The sequence below is a fragment of the Fragaria vesca genome, linkage group LG2 (genome assembly GCF_000184155.1).
Source record: "Fragaria vesca subsp. vesca linkage group LG2, FraVesHawaii_1.0, whole genome shotgun sequence".
Taxonomy (NCBI): Eukaryota; Viridiplantae; Streptophyta; class Magnoliopsida; order Rosales; family Rosaceae; genus Fragaria; species Fragaria vesca.
In genome coordinates, this window is record NC_020492.1 from 8,208,885 (window position 1) to 8,233,297 (window position 24,413).

Below are 24,413 nucleotides of genomic sequence, written 5' to 3' on the forward strand. Positions count from 1 at the left end.
GACATTAAATTTGACACAAATTTTGACATTATTTATTAGCCATTAGATATTAAAACATTCAATGGTCTAGATCAATTCTAAATATGATGTCAACATATAACTAATTGATTTGATAGGTGACATGACGTTACAAAATTTCATAACTAATCAAATTAAAATAAAAGAAGGGAAATTCAGAATTTAGAATCTAGAATCTAGAAAACAAAATCCAATTTGCTCGTTAACAATGAAAGAAATCGATAGAACCCCAAAGACGCAGAAGAACACAGACTAAAAAAAAAAAGAGGGGCAAAGAACCAATTTGTAATATAACACAGATCAAAGACGTACATTAATATAGACAATGATTCACAAGAGTTCTGTATTAGTTTCTCATGTTAGAGTAGTATTGGTGTTCATGCCAATTATGTAAACATTGCGTCTCATGTTCACTCAATTACATTTTAATCAGCAAGACAGCAATGGCAATTGGAAGCACTGTTTTTGCAAATGGACATTTACCTAGACAATTGGAAGTAAGGTTGGATTTATTTTTGTACGTTGATAGAAAGACTTCACTTTTTGCCCGGAAATTATACCAGTACATACAAAGCGTCATTCAAAGTCATCGGATATTGTGGAAACTCTTTTTACTTGTTTGTCATAGCATGAACAATATAAATGGTTGGATTAATGCTTAATGATATTATACTCTTTATAGTGCCGCTAATGGGATGTAGTTGAAGAGTTTGATTGAATCGTTTTCATGCCCAGATTCTTTTAGTCTGTGTTCTTCTTCATCTTTAGGGTTTTGTCGATTTTTTTTTTCCTTGTTCGAGCAATTTAGATTTGCTAGATTCTAAATTCTGAATTTTCCTTCTTTGCTTTTAATTTGATTTGTTGTGAAATTAAGTAATGTCATGTCACATTAATTAGTTATATGTTAACATCATATTTAGAATTGATTTAGACCATTGAATGTTTTAATATCTAATGACTAATAAACAATGTCAAAATTTGTATCAAATTTGATGTCCCTTGAACCGGACCCATATATATAACCTAATTGTCGAGTGATATATACTTGATAAATGGAACTAATTAAAAGTCAGATTTAACGAGAAAATATGTGAATAATACCATGAATTAATGGATCTCCATATAACACGTACAAGAGATGAACTTAAGTGATGCATTTTCACAGCCAAGTAATTGAATTAACGACGACTCTGCACTTGAGAAGGAAAATGCATGCAAAGACTTGGAAAACGAAGTAGACGCCAATACCGTACCAATCGTTTTATCTTTAATTATGCATATATGCTGAGATCACAACCTTTTCTAATCTTATATCACAATCCACTACATGCATCATCATCATCATCTCTATCTCTAATTTGGTATTGTTCTACTTCCATAATTTCCTCAGTCGACCCTTTTCTGTTTCTATTGCTCGATCGATGAATTAATGGTGAGGTCACAGCAGCACAACTCCGTCGATCGTTATCAACTGTATTACTGTATATATTGTCGTTTCTATATATATGCATACGTACCCCTCGTGTAGCTCATGGCGCTAACCAACAAATATTTACACACACACACAGCACGTATATTCATTTATTTTCTGAAATAGGTAACATTTAAACAACACTACATCATGGATCAATAATTCGTTATGATATTATGTTATCAAATGAATTGGTTGTCAATCGAAGTAATCATCGATCAGCCTCGATCGACATAATGATCGAATTGACAAATGATATATATATATATATATATATATAAGCTAGTGTTATTAATACACTCTTTTGTGTTATTAACACGTCTTATCTATTTTCTTATCATCATAATGATCGAATTGACAATTTATTTATATATATATATATAAGAGCTAGTGTTATTAACACACTTTCTCTATTTTCTTATTTATATATTTCAATTATATTTACAAACTTGTCATTTGAATTTGTTTCATGATTGGTTCGAGATATATAGAAGCATATTTGCTCTTTCAAATGAAGTTAAAAGGATGGGAATCTTGTGTTTGTTTGACTTGTGGAGTAGCGAATAACTAAGTGTCACTCTTCTGAAAGTTTTCTCCTTTGGTTGGCCATCATATATATAAATATATATAACTATGAACAAATAACTTAAAATCGAATGGAATATCTTTAATTTGTTGGTGCAATTAATGATCCTATCTTAATTACTTTGACATATAAATTATTAATGCTTCTTATTACGTACGAAGCACAGGATCATGAATCACAACAAACGGATATGACCTTGTAATATTTGATCAAAATTCAAGATGTGATCGTAATGGAAAAAAATTTACTTCCGGACTTGTATATACGTGTGCGTCCAGACTCTTTCTTGTTTACATATTTGTTTCATTGTGAATCATATCTTAACCATTCAAAAGTTTAATTAACCAATAGAGATCACCTCTGTAAAAAATTAATGTAAACAAAATTCGTTTACTCAGCCAATTGCATTAAACAAATTGGTAGTTATGGTGAAAGGTAGCAGTCTCATGATCAGCCGTCCATTTGTTTGATACATTCGACTGACCAAACGAATTTTGTTTACATTAATGTTTTGCAACAGTGATATTTATTGATTAATTCAACTTTTGAATGGTTAAAATTATGATTCACATTAAAAAAAAAATGTAAATAAAAAAGAGACCGGACACACACGTACATACTAGTTTAGACGCAATTTTTTTCCAATTGTAATAGTATATATGTGAGATAATAGTTTACAAATGTAACATTAATTGGACGTACCATCATGGGTGGAACTAGTAGGTTCATTATGGGAAGGTCGAGCGACACGATAGTTTTATTTTAAAATTTGTTTTAGTATTTCACCACTCTTTTCCCTGTTACTAAAACTAGTTACAGGATCAGTCTCAAACAATGACATCCAATTGCCAATCGATCTCAACCTCTAACCACGAAACACGCCATTCAAAGTGGGCTACATACCTAGCTACTACATGAGCAGCCCCATTGGCATTGCACAGGACATAAGCTAAAACTGCATAGCCAACTCCATTCATTAATGAATTGAAATTTGTTTAGTCCTTATGGTTTGAAGTCGACATTTGTTCAGTACTTATGGTTTCATTTTAATCTGAATGGTCATTAAAGTCACAATTTTCCTTCCAAATGGTTCTTCCGTCAATTTTCACCGTTAAAATGCTGACATGGCTGTTAAAAATATTGTAATTTTTAATGACCACGTCAGCAATCTAACATGGAAAAATTGGCGGAATGACTATTTAAAAGGAAAATCGTGAATTTAAAAGGACCATTCAAATTAAAATAAAACTATAAGGACTAAACAGATGTCGATTTCAAACCACAAAAACTATACAGTATTTTACCCTTCATTAATCATTAGCCGTCTTACCAACATCCCTCTTCTCCAAAAACAATCAATACACCCACTATTATTTACACACCTCCAAACAGTGAGTTTCTATCCTCTTCAATTGCCAAACATGGCTAATCAATACTAAAAATCAACGCTTGCACCTCCGGAGCACAATACTTGCAACGGGTTTTTGAAATTGAATAACGGTGGAGTCTCTTTATCGCCGTTACATTCTAAATCTTAACAAGACAGACCAAACCACAAAAATTACAATAAATAAAGTTCCAATAGGGAAAGGTACAAATGTCTGCGTTTATGAATTCCTATCAGTTTCTCAATTTAGTCATCCAAACACTGCGGATATTTTTCTCTTTTCTTTAATCCAAACATGGTAGAAGTTAGAGGCGGGAATCCAAAATTAAAAATAATACAAACAGAGATAATCAGTACAAAATTAGTGAAAACCAATATTACAATACAGTACAGACAAACAACGGGCTGTATTCCTTTGACCGCGTGTGCGCTGTAACTCCGACACGTGCCAACTCTGCAACGCACTTTTTTACTAGTTCATCAAATCTGGAAACGAGCTTCACCCTACTCCTCCACACGTGCGGTGTCACACACTCACACGCTTCCGGAGCCTCGACCCGAACCAACTCTATATATACTCCCCCCTAAACACTCGCTCCTCCATTCAAAAACCAACTCAAAAACGACACACCGAATCTCTCAAACCCCCTCCTCCTTTCTCTCCGATTCCCTAAAACCCCCGGAGCTCCGATCGCCGGACGACGGCGGCGCTGAAGCCATCTCATTCACCGATGGACGTCCGAAGGCGATCGGCGGGAGGAGCAGGCAGGCCGGTGAACGGGGCGGTGAAAATGAAGGTCAAGATGGTGGATCATCATCATCATCAAAACGACGCCGCTAAGGCCTCAGACGCGTTGCCGCTGCCGCTTTACCTCACCAACGCCGTGTTCTTCACTCTCTTCTTCTCCGTCGTCTACTTCTTGCTCACTCGGTGGCGCGAGAAGATCCGCACCTCCACTCCTCTCCACATGGTCAATCTCTCCGAGATTGTTGCTATTCTTGCCTTTGTCGCCTCCTTCATCTATCTCCTCGGCTTCTTCGGCATCGATTTCGTTCAGTCCCTGATTCTCCGGCCCAGTAACGATGTCTGGGCCGCCGAGGATGAAGAGGATGACATCATTCTCAAGGAGGATGCTCGCACAGTGCCGTGCGGCCAGGCTCTTGATTGCTCGGTTCCCATAATTGCGCCGCTGAAACCGGCTCTTAAAGTTGCACAGAAGGTGTTTGATAAAGAGGTAGTGACCGAGACGGCACCGCCGAGTGCGGAGGACGAGGAGATCATCAAGGCTGTGGTGGCCGGAACCATTCCCTCGTACTCACTCGAGACGAAGCTGGGAGATTGCAAGAGGGCGGCTTCTATTCGGCGCGAGGCTTTGCAAAGAGTTACAGGCAAGTCTCTTGAGGGTTTGCCTTTGGAGGGATTCGATTACGAGTCGATTTTGGGCCAATGCTGTGAAATGCCAGTGGGCTATGTCACCATTCCTGTTGGGATTGCCGGCCCTATTATGCTTGATGGAAGAGAGTTTTCGATCCCCATGGCCACGACTGAAGGTTGCTTGGTGGCCAGTACCAACCGTGGCTGCAAAGCTATTAACTTGTCTGGTGGAGCTTCCAGTGTGCTATTGAAAGATGGAATGACTAGAGCACCTGTTGTGAGGTTCAACTCCGCTAAGAGAGCCGCTGAGTTGAAGTTCTTCATGGAAGACCCCGAGAATGCCGACACCATAGCCACGCTTTTCAACAAATCCAGCAGATTCGGTAGACTTCAGTCAGTTAAGTGTGCTGTTGCTGGGAAGAACCTGTACATGAGATTCTGCTGCAGCACCGGTGATGCTATGGGGATGAACATGGTCTCTAAAGGTGTTCAAAATGTTCTCGATTTCCTCCAGGATGACTTCCCCGACATGGATGTCATTGGCATTTCTGGTAACTACTGTTCAGACAAGAAGCCTGCCGCTGTCAACTGGATCGAAGGCCGTGGCAAGTCAGTGGTCTGTGAGGCTTTGATCAAGGGAGACATAGTGACAAAGGTGCTAAAAACCAACGTTGCGGCTTTGGTGGAGCTTAACATGCTCAAGAACCTTACCGGTTCCGCTATTGCTGGTGCTCTTGGTGGTTTCAATGCACATGCCAGTAACATTGTTTCAGCAGTCTATCTTGCCACTGGTCAAGACCCTGCTCAGAACATTGAGAGTTCTCACTGTATCACCATGATGGAAGCCATCAATGATGGCAAAGATCTTCATGTCTCTGTCACCATGCCTTCTATTGAGGTTGGTACCGTAGGAGGAGGGACCCAACTTGCATCTCAGTCAGCATGTTTGAACTTGCTTGGAGTGAAGGGTGCTAACAGAGAGGCACCAGGAGCGAACGCAAGGCAATTGGCAAGTGTTGTAGCTGCTTCAGTTCTTGCTGCGGAGCTTTCTCTTATGTCTGCTATCGCTGCTGGTCAGCTCGTTAATAGCCACATGAGGTACAACAGATCCAGCAGAGATGTCTCAGCAATGGTTTCTGCTTAAGAGCTACAAAACTCCAAAGTGCCTTTCAGGGTTCAAAAGCCTCCAGACTTGATGGTGTAGAGCAGTTCAACAAAATAACGTTATATAAATGAACTGTCAATTTGGCATGGAGAGCTTAATTTGGATAATAATGAACAGACAATACATAGCAGGGCTAGTGAAGAAAGAGTGTACTATTTGTTCTTTCTTTGTTTAACTCGTTTCCTTTATTTATTTTGATGTCCGGTAAGAGACTTTGTTGAAAATTTGTGTACAATGATGATGATGAAAAGGTTTAGTTTCACTTTTACCGCAGAAGTGTTATACATGGTGTTCAGTGCTTCAATCTTAATATTTCTGGTCGTAATTAAACATGGCATGTTACGTAGTTGCTGATTCCCCTTTCTATCAATCAGAATCTGATCATATTAGTCTCCTTTCATAAGTGAGTTGAAAGTTCTTGTGATGCTTGCAGGTAATAATAGTATGGGGAAGAACAATTCATGCTGGCCTTTGCAGTGAATCTTAATGAACTCAGCTCATCAAAGTATGTCCTTCTTTTTGTTTTTCTCTCAACTTTTGATCTGTTTCTGTCATTTCTTATTTGATTGGGATGTTACGTTCTTTGCTATTTTCACGTGTATGCATGTTTGTGAAAATATGAAGCTTAATATTTTCTTTTTAGCTGGTATTGCCTTTTGGATTTGGATCTTATGCTACATGGATCACAGTCATAATGTATACCAGATGACTAATCTAATAATCTAGTTGGTGTAAGTGGATCCCACTTTTATTTGTATATGGTACACAATCTGGACCACATTTGTTGGTATCCCTGATTATGCTTTCTGGTTGACAACAATGTTTTCTGGTTTTGTCTGTTTTTCTGGCTTTCCACATTGTATGCATCTTGGTAATTATTTTGTTCATCAGATGTCAGATTAGATCGATGTGCAGATAGCTTGTGAACTCTTTCTTTTTCTTGTATAAATTAGCGGGATAAATTAGTTCTTGAAAGTAGAGATTATACAGAATACCTTTTGTCTCTGTTGTAGAGTATACAGAATAAATAGAGAACTTCAGGGATCCAAATGATATAGGTGATCGATAATTAGCTATGCTCACATGTCAACCAACATCGCCTCTGAGTATCTGGGGAGACAGGATCTTGAATATTTTATTTTCTGTGGTTGAGGCCTAGAGCTTTCTGCAATATTATATTTGAGGTGCTTTACAATATCATATTGCCTGGATCCAGATCATTGTTAATATAAAGATTGCTTATATTACTATAATGAGTCATTGAGTCTGTTCAATGGTATAGAGTTTAGATATTCATAAGGTTCATTGTGGTGTATTTTGAGGGAGAGATTTGGTATGCAGAACAATGCAGAATCCTGTGCGACTATAATGGGTTGATTGGACCGGTTATGTGAACAGGTTATATGAACAGCTTGCAGATATTAATCATAACTTTGCCGACTAAATTAGAGTTAGGAACTAACACCAAATTGAATAGATTGGATTGGTAGCTGTCTCTATATTAGCCAAACAATTGTCCTAATCAGTATGGAGCACAGAAATTAAGGAGTTAAGGTAGAATATGGGTTGTCACATGATTGTATCATTAATTCTTTCTGTTCTTTCTCATCCTCAGAGGAAATAAAAGCTGTTTTCGTTTACTTAACTATGTCAGTTTCTTAACAGCTCGAGTTTTTAGGATTCGATGATTATCTCACATGGTATAATTTTCGATCAAAGCTTTGGTTATAGAAGATGGTTGCCCATCTGTAAAACCTTATTTATTTCACTTAGATATATGTCATTGTTAGTTTCTGAACTGCAAATATATAAAGTTCAGTGATCATCTCACATGGTATCAAGGCTTTTGTTTATGGAATACCGGTTGGCCAGCCATGAAGACCTTTTTTCTTTACTTTCGCTTAGATATGCATCATTCTCAGTTTTGTTAACTGCTACATGATAGAGTTATCTGACAGTGACAAAGTTACACTTCAGGATATGTATAGTAAAACCTCTAATCCTTTAATTTCCACTTTGCAAGGTTTGTCTATCTCTTCACATTCACGATGAGGCTGTAATCGAGGAAAACGTTGATAGTCTACATTACTGGCTTCGGCAATGGCTTGATTCATTCGTTTAACAGCTTTCGTGTTTTGAATTTGTGTGGCTATTCAAAAGTTCTCCAGTCTCCACCCAGGTGAGTCATAATTAAGAATTGAAAAGTGGTGCATACAACTTGTAGTTTGGGACTGAAAAATGTCAGTTGTGGCTGGCTGCTACTACTGCAGGCGAGCAAAGTTGACTTGATCAAATCATCAAAGCAGGTGTGCTAGCTTTCTTTTGGTTTACACCATTTTAGACTAATATATGTCTTTCTTTTGGCCATGACGGCAACCACCATTGAAGCATTTCTTCCATATATAAAAGATTATATGTTGCATTTTCTTGTATGCGTGTTTTTGATGTTACTTCCCTATGCTAGGGACAACAATTAGTCTTAAATTGCTGTCTGAACAGATAGTTCTATATGTTATTCTGCTACATGTTGAGTGCTTAAAGTCTATTTAAGTCTATTATCAGCTTATGGTGGTAGGTGAGAGTGGAAAGTTCAGCAATTGGTACCTTGATTCTAAACACATGAAATTATGAATGATGCAGAAACACCAAGTCATTCTCGTAGTTGCGGTAACATGTCAATCACATGATCAGTAGCTGTGTATGAGCACATAAGTTGTATTGCAATGAATTTCTCAGGTATGTTAATTGGTTGGAAGCGTTTGCTTGGATGAAAAGGAGCCACACTAGAAAGTAGAAACCTCCTATGACAGTTTAGTTCAAACTTCCCTGAGAATTTCCTATCATCGATTGCTATGTTTACACAATATTCCATTATGATATGTTGCACTGAAACCCTAAAGAATTTCCCTTCTCAATTAAATTATTCGGGCAAATCTCAATCGCAATCCGTCTTAAATTAGAAAATTGTTTGGTGTTGCACATGGAATGGTGATCGAGGTTGGATCACTTGATGCATGAGTTGTGATTTAATGGTGATTAAACAAGTTGATAACATGACAAGATGGGCGTGGGGGATCAGTACTTCTTTCATTGCTGTTTTTATTTTATTTTTATTTTTATTTTTATTATTATTATTATTTTTTATTTGAATAAAGGGTTGGTGCGGTTGTCCTCATGCTTTCATTAATGGAATCGTCGAATACAAGAAAATGACATAAAACTTAAACCTCTGATTACAAAGACCCGAAATAATATCAAGAATCTCTACGACGTATCTGTATTCTAATTGCTCTTTCTTTCTTTTTTGTTCGGAGAATTATATCTAGGACTTAAAAGTTAAAACATCATTTTTTTTGTTTGGTCATTGGTTACCGTATTAAAGCATGTCCTAATGTGCTATTATTTTTTTAAGGGTTTGGAACCCAACCAAAGTGGGAGGCTCAGCTCTATGCCCGGTTTCAGTTATTTTATTGAAAAAAGAGAAACAAAAGAGTACATAAAAGGAGAGGGAGACATAAATCAAAACCCCTCATGAAAAAAGAACAACACAAAAACTTGGGATCTACTAAAGATAATGAACAACGAAGAACAAATTCGTTGTTGATGCCCAAAAAGTTACAAAACAAAAGACCATTATAAAATCACAAACTAAAACGATAGTTGGGAAAACCTTAAATCACGTGAATAAGCTGTAATTACATAAGGTGGACATGAATCTCATCGATGAACAGTGAGTGCTGTACTAATGTGCTATTTGCTTAGTAAAGTATTTGCGCTCTTTTTCCTTCTCTCTTCCACCTGGGCGGAGAATACAACTCTATCAATAACAAGACGAAAGTAACATATTTCCTCGGATAGTATCAAGAAAAAAAAAAAAAAAAAAAATTACCTCGCTAAAAAGTTTTGAAATATCAATTTATTAACCAAGTAGAATAGTACTTTTCTTCATCAACTCGTGACTCCTCATTACCAGTGTGGGTCTAGAACTACAAGCCCAAACTTAGCTTTTGGGAGTGTATTACAAGCCCAACATTAGAATTGAAGAGACATTATAACTGGGTGTCTGGGTATAGCTGGGAGGTGCTGAGTGCTGAGCTCCCAGTATGGAAGAAGAGCTAGCTAGCTAAAACTGCTAGATGGTAATTTGACTATCGTTTTCATTGTTGCTGAGAGTTGAAACAGCACAATGTGCCATTGATATAGGATTACAGGCTAGTTGCCAGTTTGCCACAGAAGTTTTCGGTGATCCTGCAAGGCTGCAACCACCATCTTAACATTGTGGCAGGTTTAATACTTGCTGCATCAGCTGACTTTGATCATAAAAAGATTAATGGGTTGTATGATTTGTTTATCATTTTGCAGGTGAAAATATATAGTTAATGTGATGGGATGTGGCTTGTAGAGGAGGATATTAGTTTTACTGAGATGGTCATTTCATATTGTGTTCATTAATCAGGCAATACATAAGTTTTTTCTTGCAGCTGCAAGACTGCAAGTAAAGTTTATCAAAACAACTTTAAAACTTATTCTCCAATTAAGTTTCATACATGGACTATTAAAATATCATATAAGAGAGAATGGTGTGATTGCAATGCTGTAATATTCTATTTATTTAGATTACCGAACTAGATGGAATTCCCTATAAAATCTGCATTGAAATATAAGGATCTTTTCTCTCGCGAAGTGCGAGGCTATATTATCGACCGAACAAGATCGGGCACTGACAAAGGTAATTGCTGATAAGTTGAATGTGTTCTATAAGGTCACCTTGTTTTATGGGTCTAAGTATTCTACTGCAAACTACCAAATGTGTGCGATGTGAAAATTGGGATCAATGGTTAGTTGAAGTCTGAACACAATGAAGTGAAAGATGATGGCAGAGAGAATGTCATTGAAGTTTGACAAGTATTGGAATTACATTCATGGCATGATGATTGTTGCAACCATATTGGATCCGAGGTACAAGATGTGATTGCTTGAGTACTACTTCCCTCTAATTTATGCAGATACGCCATTAGAACTTGAGCGGATTAGGAAGTTGATTAGTAACCGAGAAAATTACATAATAGCATCTGACAAAATTTAAAAACATAAAAACCTCACTTTCAATATTTTCTATACAAATTATGACATAAGCCCAAGCCCAAACTAATAGTACCAGATCTGATCTAGACTTTCATAGGCAAAATGACTAAAATACACCTTTTTCAAATAAATTTACGTAAAATGACACGGCAGTAGCACGTCTCTGGTCGACACGACAGTAGCATGTCTCTCGTTGACACGGTAGTAGCACGTCTCTCGTCGACACGGTAGTAGCACGTCTCTCGTCGACACGGCATTAGCATGTCTCCGGTCGACACGGCAGTAGCACGTCTCCGGTCGACACCGCAGTAGCACGTCTCCGGTCGACACGGTAGTAGCACCTTCCTACACGACAGTAGCACGTCTCTCGTCGACACGGCAGTAACATGCATGTCTCTAGTCGACACGGCAGTAACACATTTCCGGTCGACACGGCAGTAGCACGTCTCTGGTCGACACGGCAGTAACACGTCTCTCGTCGACACAGCAGTAGCACGTCTCTCGTCGACACGGCAGTAGCACGTCTCTCGTCGACAAGGCAGTAGCATGTCTTCGGTCGACACGACAGTAGCACGTCTCTCGTCGACACGATAATAGCACCTTCCTACACGGCAGTAGCACGTCTCCGGTCGACACGGCAGTAGCACATCTCCGGTCGACACAGCGGTAGCACTCCTTCGGTTGACACGGTAGTAGCACGTTTCCGGTCGACAAAATAGTAGCACATCTCTCGTCGACACGGCAGTAACACGTCTCTCGTCGACACGACAATAACATGTCTCCGGTCGACACGATAGCACGTATCTCGTCGACACGATAGCACGTCTCTCGTCGACACGGTAATAACACCTTCCTACACAGCAGTAGCACGTCTCATGTCGACATGGCAGTAGCATGTCTCTTGTCGACACAACAGTAGTACGTCCATAATAGCAGTAGAATATGTAGTGAATGGTAGTTTGGTAAAATATGTAGTGACAGATGTCATGTGGACATTAGTTTGTCCTAATTTATTAATTTTTGTTCTTAAATGCATAAAATAATATGTAAAAGATGTATTTATAAACTAAAACTAATATGTAGTTTACTAAAGTAACCTCACAAGTCATTATCAGTTGAGTCTACACGGTCTAAGTGTCATCTCAGTTTTCCGCATCTCATCTTCAGTACCTTTTGATTTGGAGGACAGACTCTAACATCATTTGACATATGTCCCTAATTAGAAAAAAAAAATAGCCTCACTTCCGAATTAGAGGATCTTGGGAGAAAAACTGATATTTGTAAGCACATTTTTTGCATAATTTGATATTTTAGAGTGATGGAAGTTTAATGAAATAAAGTGTTATATTCCATCCCTAACCCAACGCGAGAGAGTTCTTTCTAATGTAATTGTTGTTCTGTTTCAGTCATTATTTAACAATTCTTTAGTTTCCCCCAATTTCTTACACATACAACACTACGATACAATATAATATAATGTTAAAACCATTGCTTACAAAAACACTAAGACGAGAATATACTTATTCACTTGCTTCCATTTTTATATTAATTTCGCCTGATTGGACATATCAAAGAGTACACACACAAATATATCTATATCTATATCTATATATACAGTTTCCTTCTAGAGCGGTGTCTCGCTTTGAAATTAAAATGTGGACCTCCTTATTTCGTTCACTTTCAAAACGCATTTCCACATCTCAACCGTCCAATGTCTAGAACATAGTGTGTAGATCATTCATACACAGTTTTATCTAATTTGGAGATCATTTGGGTACCGAATTAGATTAAATAAATCAAAAGAACAAAAGCAGTCCAAACAAAACCGTTCGTGTAAATCACGATTACGGAAGCTCAAATGATCTTCAAATTGGATAAAACTTTGCAAAAATGATCTACACACTATGTTCTAGATATTGTACAGTTGAGATGTGGAAATACGTCTTGAAAGTGAGCGAAATATAGAGGTCCACACTTTAATTTCAAAGTGGGATACCGCTCTGGAATGAAACTGGCGCGTCCACTTCAGAACTTTTCTGTATATATATATATATATTGTAGCTCACTTGCACATGATTCATATATGAGTACGTATAATCAAATCACAATTTTATCACCGTTCCATTGTTCATCAAAATGTTTCAAATTATGCTTTTTATACAAACTTATCTAAAAAAATAGAATATGAATGAATGTTAAATCCATGCATGCATAACTTTAAATACGATGTGCTTCATTCCCTCCACAAACAGAATCCTTAAAACTCGTACACAGGCTCTAAAAACAGCATACCAGTAAGGACTTGGTCTCTCCACATAAATTCTACCTCTTGGTTTTTCTGCTTCCCAAATCTCTCCCTACATTCTGTTTCTCTCTCTTTCTCTCTCGTCTACGTGCCCTTTCCTCCAATGTCTCCTTCCAATTCCTCTTCAGCTTGTCCAGGCATACGAATTCATAGGATACATTAACGTTTATCCCAAACCTATCTGGGTTTTCTCCCATTTTTGATCAATATGTATGCATAGTTACACTGTAGAATCATTAACAGCAGTATTCAGTGATTAATTTTAATTAGCTAAGTATATTAGATAGGGGGTACGTGAGAAATGGCGTCCTTGAACAGCCAGCCATCTAAGAAGGCAATACGCAGTCCCGGCGGCTCAGCTGGAGGCTCTCAGGGTAAGGCTAATTCAAGTGGCCAAACTGTGAAATTTGCTAGACGAACTTCGAGTGGAAGGTATGTCAGTCTCTCAAGAGAAGACCTTGACATGTCAGGGGAATTGTCAGGGGACTACATGAACTATACGGTCCATATTCCTCCCACCCCGGATAACCAGCCCATGGACACTTCCGTGGCTGTCAAGGCGGAGGAGCAATATGTTTCTAACTCACTCTTCACCGGGGGATTCAACAGCGTTACGCGTGCTCATTTGATGGACAAGGTAATTGATTCGGAGGTGTCACATCCACAGATGGCCGGAGCCAAAGGTTCGGCGTGCATGATGCCTGCTTGTGATGGTAATGTGATGAAGGACGAGAGGGGAGTCGATATAACTCCTTGTGAATGCAGGTATGAGGAAGAATCTAGACGTCTAATTATGTGCTTAGACAAATAGTAACTAAAATGTGTTCTGTTTGTATAAATATGTAGGTTCAAAATATGTAGAGATTGCTATATGGATGCACAGAAGGATACAAATCTTTGTCCTGGTTGCAAGGAGCCATACAGATCGGACGATTTTGATGATGATGGACCAGAATATGATCGTAGGGGAACACTGCAATTGCCTGGACCAGATGGGGGAAATAGGGATAACATGTCAGTGATGAAGAGGAACCAAACAGGTGAATTTGATCACAATAGGTGGTTGTTTGAGACCAAGGGTACCTATGGTGTTGGCAATGCGTTTAATCCCCCAGAGGACAGTGGTTATGATAATGAAGGGTTCGGACCAGGATCAATGGATGCTACCGAAAAGGCTTTCAAGCCGCTAAGTAGGAAGATACCAATTGCAGCAGCCATTATCAGCCCTTACAGGTGAGCAAGTGTTACTAATGTACCATATACTTTTTGTATGCCTGCACATTAATCTGTTACCCAGCAATATTAATAAGAACAAGAGATTTTTTTATTAAATATTTGCAGGTTACTGATCTTTGTTCGATTGGTAATTCTGGGTTTCTTCTTGCATTGGAGAGTAGTGCATCCAAACAATGACGCAAGATGGTTGTGGATGATGTCAATTGTTTGTGAGCTGTGGTTTGCCTTTTCCTGGATTCTAGATCAAACTCCAAAGTTCTTCCCTATTAATCGTTCTACAGACCTAGAAGTGCTCTTTGAAAAGTTTGATATGCCATCTCCTTCTAATCCCACTGGTCGTTCTGACCTCCCTGGCATTGACATGTTTGTGTCTACTGCCGATCCTGACAAGGAGCCACCTCTCACCACTGCCAACACCATTCTTTCAATCTTGGCTGTTGATTACCCGGTGGAGAAGGTTGCATGCTACATCTCCGATGACGGAGGTGCTCTTCTTACTTTTGAGGCAATGGCAGAGGCTGCTAGTTTTGCAGATTTGTGGGTGCCATTCTGCAGGAAACACAATATTGAACCAAGAAATCCAGATAGTTATTTCGCCCTAAAAGTCGACCCTACGAAGAACAAGAGCAGGACAGACTTTGTGAAGGATAGGAGGAAGATCAAAAGGGAGTTTGATGAGTTCAAGGTAAGGATCAACGGGCTTCCTGACTCTATTAGGAGAAGATCTGATGCCTTCCATGCTAGGGAGGAGATGAAAATGTTAAAGCACATGAGGGAGACGGGTGCCGACCCTTTGGAGCAAGTCAAGGTCCCAAAGGCCACATGGATGGCTGATGGCACACATTGGCCGGGTACTTGGTCCGTCCCTTCTAATGACCATAAAAAAGGTGACCATTCAGGAATTCTACAGGTAAGAACCAAAATTTACATTTGTTTCATTGGCGTCTCTAAACAAAAGAAAGATAGATTCTTGACACATTTTGAGTATGTTGTACAGGTGATGCTCAAGCCTCCTAGCCCCGATCCGCTAATGGGAGGGCCAGATGACAAGCTTTTAGATTTCACTGATGTTGATATACGACTCCCTATGTTTGTATACATGTCAAGAGAGAAGCGGCAAGGCTACGATCACAACAAGAAAGCTGGTGCTATGAATGCTTTGGTTCGAACTTCAGCTATCTTGTCCAACGGGCCATTCATCCTTAACCTCGACTGTGACCACTACATCTACAACTGCAAAGCCATCCGAGAAGGAATGTGCTTTATGATGGATAGAGGTGGAGAAGACATCTGCTACATTCAGTTTCCTCAGAGATTCGAAGGCATTGATCCCTCGGATCGTTATGCTAACCATAACACTGTGTTTTTCGATGGAAATATGCGTGCTCTCGATGGTCTTCAAGGTCCAATGTACGTCGGAACTGGTACAATGTTTAGGCGGTTCGCCCTTTATGGTTTTGACCCTCCAAATCCAGACAAGGTTGCCGCACAGAAGGCGGCAGCTGCAACTACGGGTGACTCAGCAGAGGCACATGCACAACCCTTGACTCCGGGACAGACCCTACAGCCCATGACAGCTAGTGAGCTCGACCCTGAACTTGATACCAATCTTCTGCCTAAGCGTTTCGGAAATTCTACCATGCTAGCTGAATCCATACCTATTGCTGAGTTTCAAGGCCGCCCCCTAGCTGATCATCCTGCAGTCAAATATGGACGCCCTCCCGGCGTTCTTAGGGTGCCTCGTGATCCACTTGATGCTACAACTGTTGCAGAAGCTGTCTCCGCCATTTCTTGCTGGTCAACTAACAACCTTATATCTTAATTAGTGAAATCAACTACAAGAAAAAAATGAACTAATTGGCTACATGCATTTTCTTGTGTGTAGGTACGAGGACAAGACTGAATGGGGAGACCGAGTGGGTTGGATTTATGGATCAGTCACAGAAGATGTTGTGACAGGATACCGTATGCACAACCGTGGATGGCATTCTGTCTATTGCATCACCAAGCGTGATGCATTCCGGGGTTCAGCTCCGATTAATCTTACTGATAGACTCCACCAAGTGCTTCGGTGGGCAACTGGCTCTGTCGAAATTTTCTTCTCCAGAAACAACGCCATACTCGGTTCCATGCGCCTGAAAGTACTGCAGCGTATGTCATACATTAATGTCGGCGTCTACCCTTTCACCTCCATCTTTCTCATTGTCTATTGCTTCCTCCCTGCACTCTCACTCTTCTCTGGACAGTTTATCGTGGCTAATCTTGACATCACCTTCTTAGCCTACTTGCTAACCATGACAATATGCCTCATTGGACTAGCCGTGCTAGAGGTCAAGTGGTCTGGCATAGGATTGGAAGAGTGGTGGAGAAATGAACAGTTCTGGCTCATATCCGGAACCAGCGCTCACTTGGCTGCTGTGGTGCAAGGGATTCTCAAAGTTATTGCAGGAATTGAAATCTCCTTCACACTCACTTCCAAGTCTGCAGCAGATGACAACGATGATATCTTTGCAGACTTGTACCTTGTTAAGTGGACTTCCTTGATGATTCCCCCGATTGTTATCGCACTCGTCAACATAATTGCCATTGCTGTTGCAGTTTCAAGAGAGCTTTATTCTGTAAATGCTCAGTGGGCTAAGCTTGTTGGTGGAGCTTTCTTCAGCTTCTGGGTGTTGGCTCATTTGTATCCTTTTGCGAAGGGTTTGATGGGAAGGAGAGGGAAGACGCCTACCATTGTGTTTGTCTGGGCAGGTCTCATTGCAATCACACTATCGTTGCTCTGGATTGCCATTGCGCCACCGGGTGGTGGTGGACAAGCGGCTGGACAAGGATTTCAATTCCCGTAAGCCACGAGCGACAATCTGCCGCCGAATTCCTTCCCTTTTAGTGTCGATCAGTATGTATGTACCTTTACAATTACTCAAATCTTTCATCTTTACAAAACACATCACTTCAACCATACATAGCTGATTCATATTATGGATCAACCATAAAGTTTTAGGGTCAAGAGAAAACTATAGAGGATTGTAATGGTTTGAGTTAAATTGCACGTCTTTATTGAACGAGCAAGGAGTGACGCTAGAGAAAATACTGGATACTGAACATTTTCATTCGTTTTGTAAAGATTAATTGTATGCTTCTAAACTTTATGAATGCATAACAATTTCAGAGCATACATCTGATGTCTCCTATCAACTCTTCGGATCCCTATCACCAAAAAAAAAAAAAAAAAACCCTACTTCGGATCCCAATATTTCAAACTTTATACGCAAGGATGGGAGGACTCGATTACATCATGCACGCATATGCTTCCTATTACTTTTATCTATATAAACCTTAAGGAAAATAAGAAATGCATTTCCAAACACAAGAGATATAACATTAAGGCACAGATTGGGCCATACGAGCATGTTTGTACAGAAACCATCTCGTCGACAATCAGAACTATTTGCATCCAAAAAACAGCTCATCCATAGACAAATCTATATGCTATAAACTGCTTCCAAAAAAAGAAGATATAGAATGGCGAACAGACAAACTATATAAGCTTTTCCAAGTGCGAACCAACCAAATTATCTTCTACCATCTAAGTAACTTGGGCTTTTTGTACATGCCAGACAGACGGGATACACATCCCTACATTTCAATAATCTGACTGTTCAAATGGAACACGCACAAACAACTGGCCATTCAAGGTCACTACAGCAGATGTCTGATGTGGATCAATTCTTGAAGGTAAGCTGACAACCTAGAAAGAAAATTACTGTTATTCTACAGCTTTAGATTGATAGCCACACTGCATGACAAAGTACACATCATGGTATGCGAATAACTACTGGAGATCCAGGATGATTATATCTTAGGCTTACATCTGGGGCTATAAGAATGATTACGGAGTAATCAAAGAAAACAACCCGCTTTTTATGATAATATCTTAGGCTTACGTCTGGGGCTATAAGAAAAATACGGAGTAATCAAAGAAAACAACCCACTTTTTATGGATGCTTTTCCCACATAATTAGTGGTCAGTCATTACCTTTAATGCAGCACTATAATCTAAGCAGAACAAAGCTCCCTAACTGTGATAGTTAAAAATTGAAGAATGTCAAGCACCATACATGAAGCTATATGAGTTTGAGTTACGCAGACCTTCTTAAAGGGTGTGACACCCCAAGGATTGTCCAGTTGCAGAGGTTGACCAGAAATAATCAAGCGTCCAATTGGATCAGATTGAACATGCACCTACATAACCAAAGATCATTGTTGACAACAAAGACATACGGAACTGATGTAGCACAGGTTCTTACGGACATCATAAAGATGTATCAGTGTAATAAAAAAAAAATTAACAAATGAACATATATCAGCAATTAATGCATTTTGAGGGGTTCATAAACATTCATTCTACCAAATTATCTGTTAGGCGCCTATAAAATCTCTTTTTAGCCCAGAGAAGGATCCCAGAATATAATCTTTGAATAAGACTACTAGAGAGAAACTCTCAATCTATTTTCTACTTTCTTATTTTCCCTCCAGGTTCAAGGTCCTAACAGAGAGGTCTCTCTACGACCCTTGGTTTTTTCCAGATAACAGTTCTTTACTTGCTGCCCCTACATTAGGAATATAGCAAGCGGAAGTGGGACACATCTTTGAAAAACAAGTACCCATGGTTGATCAACTACATTCCTACCTGTCAATTGTTGTTTTAGACATTCTTTGTCATAAAGTAGTAAAATGATCATACGCCTATATTGATCTGGGGAATAGAATACTGAATTTAACAATGAAAACAAAGATTACAATTGAAAAAACAGAAAAACAAACGAACATATATCAACAATTAATGCATTTTAAGGGGTTCATAAACATTCCTTCTACCAAATTATCTGTTAGACATTCTTTGTCATATAGTAAAATGATCATATGCCTATATTGACTGGGGAATAGAGTACTGAATTTAACAATGAAAACAAAGATTACAATTGAAAAATCAGAAAAACAAAAAACCAAAAACAATAAAAAAGCAAAAACAATGGGTACTGTCAACAAACTAGTTTAGTAGCTAACCTCCTCACGCAGAAGTCCAGGAACTAGGGCATATACCTCGAAGCAGTCGCTCTGTTGTCAAATTTAAAATTCCTATAAGACATAATCAAGCCAATATCTTCAAGTCCGAACAAATAGATAGAAGAAACTTACAAATCGTTTCACATTAATCTTCACCCAATCTGCTGGGGGCCCAATATCAAATACCGTCATATCTAATCTATAAAGAAAGAAAAAAGGAAACATTGAGCTCTAAAAAGAGAAACGGTAAAAGGTACTTATTAAAACTATTACTAATATGATTGTTATTATATATGTCACTGCTATGTGGATAAAACCAATGACACCTAAGAAAAAGTAATAACCAACTAACCGTGGCTTTGTCGCTCTCATGTCAGTAACCTGGGCAGCGTAATCTCCAGGAGATAGTTTTTTCCGCTTTAGCAAACCTGAGTAGAGACACAAATTTTTTTAGAGAGAAGACCAATACTGCAGCTAAATGCGATCAAAATTTTACACTCATGATACCAGAGCTTTTAAGCGGCTTGTCAATTTTTGGCATAGTACTCAAAGGCTTCTCCTAACATGCAAGGCAAAGAAAAAAAGAATATCAGGAAAGGAAAAAGGACAACAGAAGAGATAAGAAGATAAAAATAAAAGTGACTATCATCAAAATTCTCCGGCCTTAATAATTGCATCACCAACCTCGCCATTTCCAAGAAGGCGTTGAGAGTGCCAACCCTGCATGGCACGAGCTGCAGCATCCCTTAGTGTCCTGCCTGATCCACAAGTTTGACTACCATCAGCCTGCATTATACATCCAAAAGCATCAATTAACCAAAAACAAAAGAAGGATCTTAAACAAATACAGATGAACATTTATTTGTCTCTGCAGATACAATTGCAATAACTAAGTATTACTGATGTAAAACTGAGCATTGCTTTGATCATCTTATGCAGAACCATAAGCTACTATCTTCCATATCCAATAACACATGTATGCAGAAGGGGAAGAGGCAGAAAAAATGTCACACTTTATAGCTGTAGAGAAAAAACATCAATCTTCTTAAAGCACTGTATAAAATATTAGCATCACATGTAATTAGCTAACTTTATTACCCGAATCTCAACTCTAGAAGGTTCAGGAAGAGCAAGCTCACTCCCATGCCATCTATGCTTTTCAAACTCAAGTAATGCCTGAAAAAAAAGTGATAATTTCAACTCAAGACCCATGCAGTAAGGCATACAATAACCAAAACATAAGAGATAGAGCATAACCTTCTCATAGAAAATCCGAAAAGTCCATGAGACAGTAGTACAAGTCCTGTGCAGCAAGAGAAATTAGCAATTGGAAGTTTGGAACTTAAGTTTATAAAAGAAATCAAAGCAGCAAACAGTGTTCAGGAGTTTACTAGCATACGAGTGAGAGTTTGAATGATAGAAAATGAGGTTTCTTCAGTGGTTACACCAACGCATCATACTACATATTCCGCATACTTAAGTTACAATGTTTTTAGTGTAGTCCGCTAAAGCGCCTAATATTTCCATAACCTGATAGATGCATACATAATATACAAAATGAAGATGCATTCATGTCTTATTTATTTCTGGTCAAGGGTCACATTGATGATGTTGCTTACTTTGGGGGATTGAATGATTCTCCAACCTGCCGCCACAACTTGCATGCAGTAACCTACAGACAAACACTAACAGTAATTACAGTTTCCTATGGAAATGACACTGCACAGCATATTAATTTTTGCCTGGTTGACGTAACAAGAAAGGAGTCTAATTAATCTATCATAAGAAGAAATGAACATGCATGTCCATCAGCCAGTTATTTTTTTTTATGTCAAACTACATTGGTGTAGTGTGTAGACCGGCATAGAATACAGCTGCCCACATTTACGTAAACAAACTTTTAATTTTCAATATCCTTGACACACGAAAGATTTGTAACATAAATAACAAGACAATTTGTTTTTGGTCTACATATATTGAGATATATCTTATTTATCTAACCAGGAATTGACGGTTTCTCTCTGAATTGTGGCAATAACTCTAAAGGGCATAGAAAGGTGTTGCTCGCAACCAAAGTTTTGAGCTTCAGTATCCTTGATACAAAGACAGATGTGAAACAAAGCTAATATGACATATATTTAGAATTATGTCTTTACACTACCAGGAATTGGGGGATTTCTTCCTAAATTGTGTGAAATACTATCTAATCTAAATGGAAATAATCAAATAGGCCAAAAATAACAAAGGAACCAAGATTTCGTGAAAACTAGACCATGGCAAACCTTTTCATAGCCGCCAAGTTTGATCACAGCTCTCCATAACCTTAAGAAGAAACAACAGTGTTACCATGGAGAGGAAGTGCTTTGTAACTAATTAAATTATGCAAAATCAACAGACATAATCAGAAAAGTTTACTTGAGCAAATTCAATTCCTCTTTGTAAAACTTTGGGGGTTTGAATTCCATGTGCTTCTCTTTGTAAAAATTATCCACCTCCTTCATGAATTCAGCTTGCTCCTCTTCAGTCCCCGACTCATCACCCTCCTCATCTGGATCCAAGAGAAAGGTTCTCTCTGTACCCAAACTCTTCATCCCAACCTCTCGTTCTACATGAAACTTGGGTTTTGAAAGTTGTTGATGTAGAGAGAACTTTGTTTTGCTGCTCAACCGACCAGTTATTGCATGTCCTTTCTCATCGTCGTCATCAGACTCAGATTCAGTCTCCATTGATACCTCATTATCTTGAGGCATGCCACGCTCTACCTTACAAACATTATTGGCTTTAAGTTGTTTAACAATACTATGTGGTCCACTGGGGGAGCGCTTGGCTTTTCTGCTCACCGCATCGACCAGCTTCTCCTTTGCAGTCTTACTGTCACGAGGCATATAGTTCTCCAACTTACCATAAACACAATCAGTTTCAGCACTTGTAAGTGGTTTACTGGAGGGGTTAGCCTTGCTTCTTGCCCCATCCGTCAGTTTTTCCTTTGCTACTTCACTATCACAACACATATCAGGTTCCACCCGACTGACAACAACATCAGTTTCAGCATTCGTATGCGCTTCATTGGAGGGGTTGGCCTTGCTGGTCACCCCATCCTTCAGTGCCTTCCCTTCCTTACCATCATTATCTTTCTTTTCAGTCTCCATAGTATTCTGAGCTGTTTGGTCCCCATTACTATCAAGATCACCAGTCTGAGCACCACCATCTAACTCGACAGCTTTGCTAAGCTTCACCTCTTCCCCTTTTTCACTTTTCTCTTCACTTACATTCTCCACACATACCTCACTCTCACGTTGCACATCAGAATCCACATTCTCCACAACATTATCACCTTCAACTTTCAAACACACCTCAGTCTCACAATGCACATCAGACTCCACATTACTAACAACCTTATCACTCTCAAACTTCAAACACACCTCACCCTCACAATGCACATCAGACTCCGCATTACTAACAACCTTATCACTCTCAACCCTCAAACACACCTCACCCTCACAATGCATATCAGACTCCGCATTACTAACAACCTTATCACTCACCACCTTCAAACACACCTCACTCTCACGATGCACATCAGAATCCATATCACTAACAACCTTATCACTTCCGCCCTGCATTTCATTGTTAGTATCAGCAAAAATTTCAGCAGTGGGAGCTGAATCAACCGGACCCTCGATTGCACTAGGCATTTCAACACCACTGTCACCAATAAGCTTCTGCATCTCCACTATAACACTATCAACAGAGTTGGGTTTGGGTTCTTGAGCCCCCTCAAGCTGTGCATGGTCATGGGTTTGGTTCAGACCTTCCTCCTCTATAACTTTCCCCTCTTCCTTGCCTATTTCCTCCATGTTATTCAAAATCTCTCACTTCAGAAAATAAAACCTAAAATTAGTCTGGAGACACGAAAATTGAAATAAAGAAAAAGAGTGAAGCTTTGTGAAGGAATGGGGATTTGGAGGAGGAGTTGTTCATAAAGTAATTAAATTTGCAGTAATGGAGAGATTATGAGATAAATAAGTGAAGAAGAGAGTGGTTCTAGCTATCAGAATTCAGAAAGAATGAGGGAATATAAATAAGAGGTGAAAACGACGAGAGAGGGGATTACCGAGTTACCCAAATGGGAGGAGAAGACGGTGGAAGTAGGTGGCGGAACGGTGGCTTCCGAAAGCTCCCTGTTTTGGTCGCTGGTTTTGCCGCGTGCAATGTTTGATCTGACGACCCCGTTGGCTGTTGCTGCTATTCTTTCCCTGGCCTTGTTTTGCGACTTCTATGAGTTTTATCTCCTCTTTTTTTTACTTCCACGTGTCAGTCACATAGAGTTTTTTGGTGTATGTGTGTTTTTTGACGTGTCGTGAAACAGCGAGTCATCTTAGTTACTTTAGCATGTTAGTAAGACATTTATCTAGTTAGTATTCGGACCGAGACACCATTTCCCATTAAAGCCACATTAATCTCCCTCTGCAGGCGCATGAAACCGGATTTCTCTTAAACCTGTTGGCCACAAACTGATGGTAGTTGTGACTCGAACTCTTAAACCCAGACATCTCTACTCCCTTGGAACCATTGCCGACCTGACCTTCGATGGAAGACTTTTCGACCACAGCTCTAGCGATCAACTTTTCCACCCGGGCCTCAACATCATGTCTAGACCGCCGAAGCTTTTGGTGAAGCACGTGTTGTCCAACAACGATGTCTTAACTCGACACACC

The 24,413-nt window shown here is 39.2% G+C and overlaps 3 protein-coding genes across 3 annotated transcripts; 2 read left to right on the forward strand and 1 right to left on the reverse strand.

Annotated features, from left to right (window-relative positions):
- The first annotated feature begins 4,064 nt into the window (after positions 1–4,064).
- On the forward strand, positions 4,065–8,683 carry LOC101309304 (3-hydroxy-3-methylglutaryl-coenzyme A reductase 2-like). The gene is made up of 2 exons (XM_004290043.1): positions 4,065–6,507; positions 8,026–8,683. Exon 1 carries the CDS (start codon positions 4,194–4,196, stop codon positions 5,979–5,981), a length of 1,788 nt encoding a protein of 595 aa, XP_004290091.1. The 5' UTR covers positions 4,065–4,193; the 3' UTR covers positions 5,982–6,507; positions 8,026–8,683.
- Positions 8,684–13,693: 5,010 nt separating this feature from the next.
- Positions 13,694–17,474, forward strand: LOC101313575 (cellulose synthase-like protein D4-like). Its single transcript, XM_004292268.1, has 5 exons — positions 13,694–14,157; positions 14,239–14,625; positions 14,734–15,538; positions 15,626–16,425; positions 16,514–17,474. The coding sequence occupies exons 1-5, from the start codon at positions 13,694–13,696 to the stop codon at positions 17,472–17,474; spliced, it is 3,417 nt and encodes a 1,138-aa protein (XP_004292316.1).
- Positions 17,475–17,988: 514 nt separating this feature from the next.
- LOC101313865 lies at positions 17,989–23,953 on the reverse strand. Its single transcript, XM_004292269.1, has 13 exons — positions 23,810–23,953; positions 22,111–23,570; positions 21,978–22,017; positions 21,315–21,367; positions 20,953–20,998; positions 20,794–20,871; positions 20,380–20,481; positions 20,203–20,254; positions 20,048–20,123; positions 19,828–19,894; positions 19,696–19,746; positions 18,778–18,870; positions 17,989–18,376 (listed from the first exon to the last, which is right to left on the reverse strand). The coding sequence occupies exons 2-13, from the start codon at positions 23,550–23,552 to the stop codon at positions 18,272–18,274; spliced, it is 2,205 nt and encodes a 734-aa protein (XP_004292317.1). The 5' UTR covers positions 23,553–23,570; positions 23,810–23,953; the 3' UTR covers positions 17,989–18,271.
- Between the last annotated feature and the right edge of the window lie 460 nt (positions 23,954–24,413).